Source organism: Corvus brachyrhynchos, unplaced genomic scaffold (assembly GCF_000691975.1).
Source record: "Corvus brachyrhynchos isolate BGI_N302 unplaced genomic scaffold, ASM69197v1 scaffold152, whole genome shotgun sequence".
Classification (NCBI taxonomy): Eukaryota; Metazoa; Chordata; class Aves; order Passeriformes; family Corvidae; genus Corvus; species Corvus brachyrhynchos.
This window is the reverse complement of record NW_008237447.1, coordinates 4,628,020-4,638,444: the sequence shown is the minus strand read 5'-3', so window position 1 is coordinate 4,638,444 and position 10,425 is coordinate 4,628,020. Positions and strand designations below refer to the sequence as shown.

The 10,425-nt window shown below is 40.0% G+C and overlaps 1 protein-coding gene across 1 annotated transcript in view; it reads right to left on the bottom strand.

The window, feature by feature from the left end:
• Positions 1-10,425, bottom strand: part of GBE1 (glucan (1,4-alpha-), branching enzyme 1) — a 255,997-nt gene that overhangs the window by 163,406 nt on the left and 82,166 nt on the right. Inside the window, exons 2-3 of the mRNA XM_017731427.1 lie at positions 1,815-1,928; positions 1,354-1,434 (exon numbers count right to left, since the gene is read on the bottom strand). Of these exons, the coding sequence (XP_017586916.1) occupies positions 1,354-1,434; positions 1,815-1,928 (195 nt within the window). The remainder of the gene's footprint in view (positions 1-1,353; positions 1,435-1,814; positions 1,929-10,425) is intronic.

The window sequence follows — 10,425 nt, the reverse complement described above, 5'->3', positions numbered from 1 at the left end:
TCTAATTTTAAATATGGGAAAAGTGGAGTCAAAAAATGGGTATTTGCAGGAATAAGGTGCCTTACATCTCCCAGCCAACAACTCTGTTGTGGCTTGAACATGCCTGGGCTCCAGGACACCCTTTCACACTAAAGCCACTCTTTCTCTCCCCTCCTCATGCAGACAGGGGTGAGAAAATATACCTAAAGGTTCATGGGTTGGGATAAGGACAGGGAGAGATCACAAATTGGTTACTGTCGTGGGCAAAACAGACTCAACTTGGGGAAGTTGATTTGATTTACTGCCAATCAAATCAGAATAGGATAATGAGAAATAAAGGATAAATCTTAAAAATATGTTCCCTCCACCCCTCCCTTGTTTCCAGGCTCACCTTCACTCCCAACTCTCTCGACCTCCTCCCCTCCAGCAGTGCAGGGGACAAGGAATGGAGTCTGAAATCTGTTTATCACATCTCTGCCACTCCTTTTTCCTCAGGAGGAAGGAATCCTCACACTCTCCCTGTTCCAGCATGGGGTTCCTCCCATGGAAGACAGTTCTTCACAGTCCTCCATAATCTTCTCCAAAGGGAGTCCTTCCCATGGGCTGCACAAACTCTTCCAGTGTGGATCCTGCCCATGGGCTACAATCCTTCAGGAACATACTGCCCCAACATGGGGCCCCCTGTGGGGGTCACAAGTCCTGCCAGGAAACCTGCTCCAGCATGGGCTCCTTTCTCCACAGGCTCACAGGTCCCTGCCAGGACCCTGCTCCAGTACAGACTTCCCATGAAGTCACAGCTTCCTCCAGGCATCCTCCTGTTCTAGACTCCCTGGACTGCAGGTGGATCTCTGCTCGCCTGTGCCCTCCACGTGCTGCAGGGGCACAGCTGCCTCACCACGGTCTCACCAGGGGCTGCAGGGGAATCTCATCCCCTGGTGCCTGCAGCACCTCCTGCCCCTCCTTCTGCACTCACCTGGGTGTCTGCAGAGCTGTTCCTCTCACACATTCTCACTCCCCTCTCTGGCTGCCACCACACATTTTTCCCCCTTCTTAAATGTGTTATCCCCAAGGCACAACCACTGTCACTGGTGGGCTGAGCCTTGGCCAGTGGCAGGTCCATCCTGGAGCCACCTGGCACTGGCTCTGTCACACATGGGGGAAGTTTCCAGCCGCTTCTCATAGCAGCCACCCCTGTAGCCCTCCCTGCTATCAGAATCTGGCCAACCCAATACACCCTCCATTATCTCATGGTGCTTTTCAAATAAATGATTTCATGTAACTCACAACTTCTGAAGGGATTTGAAGGTTATTGTGTTCCATTCATTTCCAAGTAGATTGGATACTAAAAATAAAAAGTAATGACTCAGAGCTTACCTTTCCTGAATCTGGAGCTGAAATTGTAAATATTTAATGAGGGAAACTTTTTCCCCAAGTTTTGTTCTTCTTTGTCCTTCTCTGTAATAAAAAGCAAAATTAATTTCTGAGCACATCACTGTCCAGGTACCACACTCATGGATAATCATGTTCCCATAGTATAGATGCACAATCCCCATCCTGCAAAAACCTGTGAGGATGAAAATAGCCCTGATAAAAAAAGTGAGAAAATAATTGAAGAGCTACTGTTCGCTGTGGAAAAAAATCACCCAGATATACAATCTTTCCTTTCATGCAATGCAATGGCTAAATGGGCTGAAAAAAGCCTGTTACCATATACTTTATTGTCTTTATATCACTGGAACATTTACAAACAAAATATACATATATGTATTATGCAGATTACAGTAGATATTTTTAAAAATACCTATAACATATATATAACATTACCATTCACGTACTTGGGAGCAGAGAGCACAGTGCAGCATTTGTCCTTTAGCCTGCTTCTCAAACAAGGAAAAAGGCAAAGGCATAAGGCTGGCAGTCCTTGTGCTTTCCTTGCAAGGTCTGAATAGCTGAATATAATTTGTTTCTAATTCTCATTGTTAAAAGACATTTGCCTAGAAGAAAAACCTATTAGGAGGAAAGAGATGATTCTTTGTGCAAAACCAAGTGAACAAAAGAATCTTTTTACCAGGATCCATCATCCCAAGGAGACGCTACAGTTCCTTTGGAAAATCTCTCTCAAAATAGCACAATATCTTCGGCTCAAGGTAAGAGATAAATAAGGGTGTGCCAGCAGGGAGAAGTGTGAATAGGGAGTACAAGGGAGCAAGTACGAATAAAATTGCCAAGCTGGATATTTCAGCTCCCTCTCCAATCATCTTCCCACACTGTCAGATCCACACAGGCCTCGGCTAAGATCCTTGGTCTCTGAATGATTTCAAAGACACTTTTTTTTTTTTTTTTTTTTTTTTTTTTGCTTTAAGAGGGGAAAATAAATTTTTTAGAAAGTAGCTGGCATAGAAACAGCAAGTCTCCACAAATCTTTATTGATCCTAGCAGCTCCCTGCCAAAAGCAAGTGCACAAGCCATAGGCACTGCAAGTCCAAAGGGGTTTTAAAAACAACTGACACGTAGGAAATAGCAAGGGTGTTCTCTGGGCCTCAAGTCTCCAGGAGGAGATAACATCAGATGGGTTGAGGATAATCTCCATCAGACAGCCCCTGGGGCTCAGACTGCCTGTCCTGCTTCCTACCCAGCCTTCCCATAGCAGCACAGCCACGGAGCCTTGGCAGGGAAAGTGTGCTCAGGCAGCTCACTAAGTGCACGCAGCTCTGGAGAGGAGGGTGCCCATCGTGTGTGAATCCAGCCTGCAGATCTCAGCAGAATCATGCAAACCAAACCGTGCCCTGAAAATCCTCCGCTCACACATAAACTGACTTTTCCTTGTGCTCCATCGCTACTGTAAGATGTTATCATTGTTCTTTTGCTGTGCCAAGTACAGGAAAGTTTTTCCTGCTAGTAGCATGAGGAGAGAGATTCCTGTCTTTCAAGAAGAAGCTAACAGAATAGGTCACTAGTAAAAGACACAGCAAAGTGCACAAATGTGTGTACACAGCCACCGTGGGACACAGTGAAGCTGTCTGACTGCTGAAGGCATCCTGAAGATCAGCATGGTGCAAAACTCACTTTGGCATCTGGTGTGATAACCAGAGCTAGCTAATGTTCAGCTCCTGAAGCTGAACTGCCAGAGTAATCTGCTTTAAAGATATCTTAAGAACATCTGCACTCACCTGCAGTTCACATATCTTAGATGTATGTTATGGATAATGCCATGGTTGTTCTTCAGATTTTTATTTTTTTCCCCCTCAAGTATACTACAACTGGAATTGTGATGATTCTCTCTGGTTCAGATCTGTTCTAAAAATTAAATTTGCATCTAGGATTAGATTTTAGTTTAAATTCTACAACAGATATAAAAAACAACCCATGAAGTTCACAAAGACATTTGGATTTCCTTAAAAGTCACAAATGATTGAATATTTCAGATTATTTCTAGTTCAAATGTAGGGGTATTTCCTAGAAAATTCTTCTACCTGAAAAAATGCAATTTCTCAATAACTTGGACTGCAAGCTTTCCTTACCTTTTGCTTTCCAAATTTTGTCAAGATGAAACAAACATGAATAAACTCTTCATAAAAAGATAAAATGTAATTTTTTTTTCTGACAAATACATTTGCACCATGAGACTCAGGATGCTTTGGGAAGACTGAGGGATGAAAGCTCTAATGTTTAATTAACTGGCTGTTTTACCAAGGCATGGTAAGAAAACAAGATATTTACACGCTTTACTTTTCTAACATGTATTTCTCTGCATTTCAGGGAGGGCAAGAGGAAGCTTGGAGAGTGTTAGAGGGACCCAAGAGGAACAAGCTTAATGGAACACTTATAGCTTCATTTTACCCATCAAATGATGCCAGCCTAGGTTATGTCTGTTGGATCTGTATTCCTTGGCTAGGAATCTAACATTTAATTTCTTTAATTTCTCCCAAGACAGAGTAATGATGTTACCAAACCCTTCCAAACCTTGTGAGCTACTCACAACAATATTATTAGTGTTATTACTTTTACTCTTCCTTACAAAAAATGGGTGATTTGGGAGTCCAGGCACAAAAGTCAAAGTGTCAGAGATACTCAGGGGTGCTGCTGTTTCCTTCTGCAGGCTTAACAGCCACTGCTTGAGCTGAAGAGAAGACTGGTTTTTGTATTCCCAGATGGAAAATTTTCAGTGGTGCTAATTAAATAGTGTGCATGGTTCCAGGTTACAGCAAGTCACATATCACTCACAGTCTATTGTAGATTGTTTTTGTTGTTTAGCTGTTTGAAAATCTGTGTGTCTAAGACAGATGCAACACTTTTTGGGAGATTCTTGTGTAGCACCAGCCATACTTACAACTTCAGTAAGTAATACTGTGCCTCATTACATCCTTGTGCAAAATCAGAGGATAAGGATGAAATTATTTTACAAAATTGTACAGCAGAACAGGGAAAGAACCCAATCCTACCCTTCTCCCTTCCAGCAGCCTCCACTTACCCTGTCTCCTGGACCAGCTCGAGGACAAGCTGGGTGACTACAGGCTTGCTGAAGTGCATTTGTTTCTATTGTCTTGTCAGGAATTTAATTTCACAGCATCACATGCTACCAACACAAGCGTGTCATTGCAATTTAACATGCGTTTTGTTGGCATGTTCTATATCTCATTAAAGTCTCATCTCCTTAGCCAATACCATATGCTACTCATCTGTAGCAGAGCTCTTAAATGTAATGAAAAAGGTGTAATTGCCATCCAGAAATGAACTGTCGACCAGCAACCTACAGATATCCCAATTCCATAACACCAGTGAAAGAAACAATATTGCAAGAGCAATCCTTTATAAACCTCTAACATCATTGTCTTACAGGAAAAAAGTATTGGTCTTAGAGATGCTTCAGTCATTCCAGTGCTGTTACAGGATTTTCAGGCCACCAGACAATGCTGTGTCAACTTGTAGGGCAAAGATCAATTTCTAACTTTGTTTTTTTCAGCTGAGAAGAAACTTATGCCATGCTGAACATCTCTGTTTTCAAAAATGCTAATTAAAGTTAAAATAATCTGAAAGCAGTCTGAGACCATTAAGCCACCTTATTAAATGTGTTGATAGGTTTTCTTTCTGTTGGATTTTTATCGCTTTTGAGTCCCGATAGGAATTTTAGCTATTTTTCTGACAATAGGTAAATAAACAGATAGTTTCTAAAAACTGATAGTTTTAAAGAAATAACATATTAATCATTGCAAATTTTATTTAGTCATTATAAATTATAACTAGTCATTATAAAACAAAAAAAAAAAGGCGCTAGTGGTGATAGAGATTAATCAGGTTCTGTCCTCAGACGTGTGAAGATAATTATGACAAATCAATGTGAAAAGCAGCTGGATTAGGTAACAAACCAAGTTTAGACACAAGACCAGGAGTACATGGCTGCTGACAGTGCAATGTCTGTCACTCTGCTGATGGGGGCCCTCGCCTGCCCCAGGTGCTGTTTTGAGCCCGTGGTGGCTACAGCCACCCAACCCGAAAGGCAAATCTTCATGGGTCACTGTCAATGGGAGTTCCAATAAAACAAAGGTAACTTTTACCCCTTCAGTATCAACAACAGCTTCTTGAAGCCATGTGTCTTGACTCCAGTGCATCTCTAATTAAATCTAAATTGAATTTCACCGAGCAGAATTGCCAGGGCCTAATTTTTCGACCGTGATAAATCCTGATGCTGACTGCATGTTCACTAAAAACAAAGATCCACTGAAGAACAAATAATTTTGGCCTTTCTTGGTATGTTAGGTCACAACACAAGAATTGAGTAGCTTTCTTTGGATAGGCAGTATAATGCACATTTATATTTAGGCAGACATTTTAATTGTACATCCCATAAATTATGTTTAGAGTTAAATAAGAGTCCTTAAGATTAAAAAATAGCCACATATTCAAAACTAAACTTTTCTATGTTTCTTTGGTGGCAGCTTCTTTAAAATACTTTCTTTTCCTACATCTTCCTCTATCAAAGCTCTATAAATGTGCTAATGGTTGCTTTATTAATGTTGCCTTAGTCTCACTGAAGTTCTTTCTTTCTTTCTTTCTGCTAGTATAATCTATCTTTTGCATGCCTTCCATCTGGAAAAAATTGCACAGAATTAGATGGACCTTTATAAAAGAGCACAACTTAATGTTAAGTTTTAATTAAGCAGTCTTTTTCATTCATTATTTTTTATCCTAAGAGGCTCTAAATCATAGTCTGTTTCTGGCTGAATATACATAGATTACTGCCTTATTTTATCTTTATATTTATATATTCACTTTGAACAAACTTGGATGAAGCTTAAAAAGTTTCTGAGGATCACATATAAATTATTTCTCATACGCTCCTTTTCTGTAAACACTGAATAAATAAAGTCATTTTGCCAGTCAAGCCCTGTGAAAGCTGATTACTCTTTCATTAATCATTGACAAAAAATTAGTATTGTGAAAACAAAATGACTGCATTCTTATGAAAACACCACTTTCTCTATAAAATTTAGAAGATGACTGATGATTTTATGCGCCTCAGTTTCTGAATGCCCAGCAGCCTAAGGTTGAAAGGCCCAGAGTACCAGCTGGAAAACAAGGTTCTCTAGATGCAGTCAATGGATGGGTCTAATTTGAGCAGCGTGTGGTGGTGAGGAGTGTGGTGATGCTTGCAGTTCCTGCCACAATAAAAGGTCACTTCCCTGGCTTTGCTTATAATTATCAGTCTTCCTTACAGCCTGACTAAAGCATCTGCCTGTGTTTTGTTCAGGCTGTTGGCTGGTCTGAAATCCTTAAGCAATCTTGACTATTAATAATTAGCATTTATTCTGGATTTATTATACAAAATGATTAAGAAATTTCTATTCCAGATGTCTACGCAAAGCTATTTCCCATGAATGATGCTCCCTGATAAAAAAAAAAAACTGAGTGAATTAATACCACACATCTTTTATAAATAATAAGAAACTGATTCTTAAATAAAGATGCTTACATCTGCCTCTTGCTCCAGATGGTGCAATTTAGCTGCCTATGTTGGTTTTGGTTTTAAACAAATACTTAACCCACCAATTGTCATATCAAGAATTCTCCATTTCCATTTCAGCTGAAACCTAAACTGCGTTGCTGCTTTAATTCTCAGAACAGGGAGTTTCCTGTCTCACAGGTCAAAAGTACAAGGAAAAAAAAAAATTTTAATATTTCAGTGCAGCAGCCACACTTGTAAAATTGCCTGATACTGTACCCTCCTGTTACTAGCAAAAATTCAGGCAGCAAACTTAATCTAAAATTCCCACAAGGTCCGACAGTGTGCAGACAGTAGGGCAGACCTGAAGCAACTTTTTTTCTCCTTTTCTTCCACATCAGCTGATCACTGAGTTTACATTTCTGTTCCAGTCCCTGGGAGTATCAGTTCCAACTTACAGCAAATCCTTCAGCATACATAGGCTGTGTCCTTGCCCTAAAATCTGCCCAGGAGGAGGCAGTGAGCAGGCTGCAGCTCTCTGCCAAGGACAGACAGGTGCTGGACGCTGTTTTCCTAGGAGAACCACAGTGGAATGGCAGAGCTCCTCCTGGGGAAACCAGAAAAAACCCCAGTGTGTATGGGATGTCCTGCAGGAATATAAAAAGCACAGTGTGTATAGTTTGACAAGGTCCTAGCAAAGTTATGGCCCAGATCCACCATGTGAGGAGAGTTTATAGAGCTCTTTGGATGAGATTCACCTGGTTTGCTGGCATAATAAGCAGGGATGGCTGAGATATCCCTCTGCTATGCCATGCTGTGGCAGCAATTTTTGCCTTGAAGCTTTACTGCAAAATAGCATATTTTGAAATCATATTAAATTCTAAAAAGTTACAGAGTTATTCCACTCTGATTTTTTAGAATCATATTCTTATAAAAACAAATTCTTAGACTGATTTTAAAACTTACAGTTGTCTTTAGACTTTCATAATAAAATCAAGGTGTAGTCTGATTGAACTTATTACTAGCTAGATTAAAAGCAGACTAAGTGAATGCTTTTCCAATTGTTATGTTAAAAAAGTGATTGGAAATCTCTGGTTTAAGATGCTTGGGGGAAAAAATTACAACTGCTTTTTACTATTTAAATTAAAAACTTAAATCTACTTCATGGAATTTTACTCATGGAGTAATTTTACAGCCAGAAGTAATTGGAAATGTAAAATTTAAATAAAGATAATTTTTTATTTATTATTTCTTTGTAGGTTTCTTTACTATTGTTGGAGGTTTGGGGTTTTTTTTAAATTGATTGCCATTTGATTTTTTTTTTTTTAAATTAAGATAAGAAAAACACCTGGAATAACTTAAACCTGATTTGATTAACTTCCTTAGCTAAGCTGATACATACTTTTACTATTAATCTTTCTTGAAAGATAAAAATCTCTTTATTCTCATTTGTCCAGGAAAAATAGTGAGGAGGGTAGCTACAGCTTCTTAATCTTAAAAGGTGTGTGCTGAGTATCCAGAACTTTTTACCATAGTGGACATTTGATCTGATTTTAGCTGAAGCTACTGGCAGAGCTGTTTCAAACAGGGGTAGTCCCATGATCCCTAAAAATATGCAAATAAGAGCCATGCCACTGTAGGCAAACAGTGAGCAGGAGATTTGGGATCACATAGTAGATTTAGGTCTATACTAAGTAATTTCCTACAGCTAAAACATCTAACCAAAACTACTGAAATGCTTAGTGGAAATCTAGTCATTCCTTGGGCTGGTAGCCAGCTGAGAACCAGTCCTGCTAAGGAGCTCCCTGTTTAAATGAGTAGTGCAAGCTAAGAGATACTTCAGGAAATTCTTCCTGGCCACCTCATGGCTATTAGGATCATTTTTCCACCTTTTCCAGGTGACTGGCTGTAGGAATGTGTTTTTAGAAATGGAGAGCTAGCACCTCTGTGGGTGTGAAACGGCAGGAAAGAGCACCTCTTGTCAGCTCAGAGGCACCTGCCAACTGCACAGGAGCTCTTCTTAGAAAAGGGGCCTGGGTCTGACCAAGCACTAAGTCACAGTTCACACTGGAGATGTTGGCAGAATTCTTTGCTGTGGGCATCATTTTAACTCCCTGACACTGACAGACACCTGTGCCTCTGTGCCTGGGATAATTAACTCAAACTGCCTAAACCCAAGTCCACAGCCTTTGCAAAACCAGCTTTAATTAAAATCCTACTCTCCCCAGGCTTTTCATACAGCTAAAAAAGAAATGCAGCCTGAATGTTGCTGTCTGTGAGATTGAGCAGTCATATCAACACAACAGAACTACACTTAGCAAAGCACTGCCCTACTTGGTTCAGTATGTTCATGCACCATCAAGTTATCACCATTTTGTTGATGTACGCTTTTTATAAATCTGCTAAGCTATTGCTAAGCTGTCAGTTCAGACTGTTTCCTCTAAAGCTCAAAGATCCATGACTGAAAATTATGGGGTTTTTGACTCTCCATTTCCCAACACACTTTGACAGTGGGTCCCCACTATTCTTTTTTCGGATGCACTTAAAGCCCTTTTACAGTCAATGAATGATATCTGGAGATACTGTACAGTATCAAAATCTTCCCAGGTACAAATAGGCAATTATAAAATGCAACTCAGGGTTGAATAAATTCTTTACTGACCTTGTAAGTAATAAAGTGATGGCCAGAGGTGGGGGGTTCATTATCTGTATCATTATCACAGCTCATATGACTCCCATGTTAATGCCAGCAATTAGTTTGCTCAGATTGTCCATGAGAAATTTTCTGTATGAACCTAGCAAAGTACATCCTGATCACTTTGTTCCAGCTTCCCAAGACAGAGACATAAACACTGTGAATGACCATATATCTACTGATTATGAGCTTGGACAGACTTAACACCCACACAATAATAAGACATGTCCAAATAAGCATTAGGGTCCAAGGCAGATCAAGCATGCAGCAATTGTACCTATCAGCCTCATTAGCTAACCCTGACCATCCTTCATGCTTCACAGAAGTGCTTTCTGCATTTTAAAATATCGTTAATGGGGAAAAAACGTGTTTGGGATCTCAGATTATTGCTTCTGAGTAATGTTTTTCTAATGTGTTTCTATGAGCATTGGAACTAGCTGTTCATACGTAATTTGGGTTGCCTTTCTAAGCCATCAGAACCACTCCTACACACAACAATGCTGTATCAGGTGTGCCTTATGCAAAATAAAAGGTGCAACAGAGAAATGTCTAGAGACAACTACCTTTAGAAGTAGCAGTTTTATAACTTGCATTGGTTGTCTTCCTACACCAGAGGATGCCTTCCATTTATTCATGTTCCCATGAACTTGCCACCATTACCATCCCTTCCAAGATGTGAAAAAGGTGGGTACTTTCCTTTAGTCCTTGTGCTTTGTTAACTGAGGAGTCATCAGGAGCAGAGGGTGTAGCTCACGAGCCTCCTTGGTAGTGAGAATGGAAAATAACATTAAAACTGATCAAGAGACAGCAG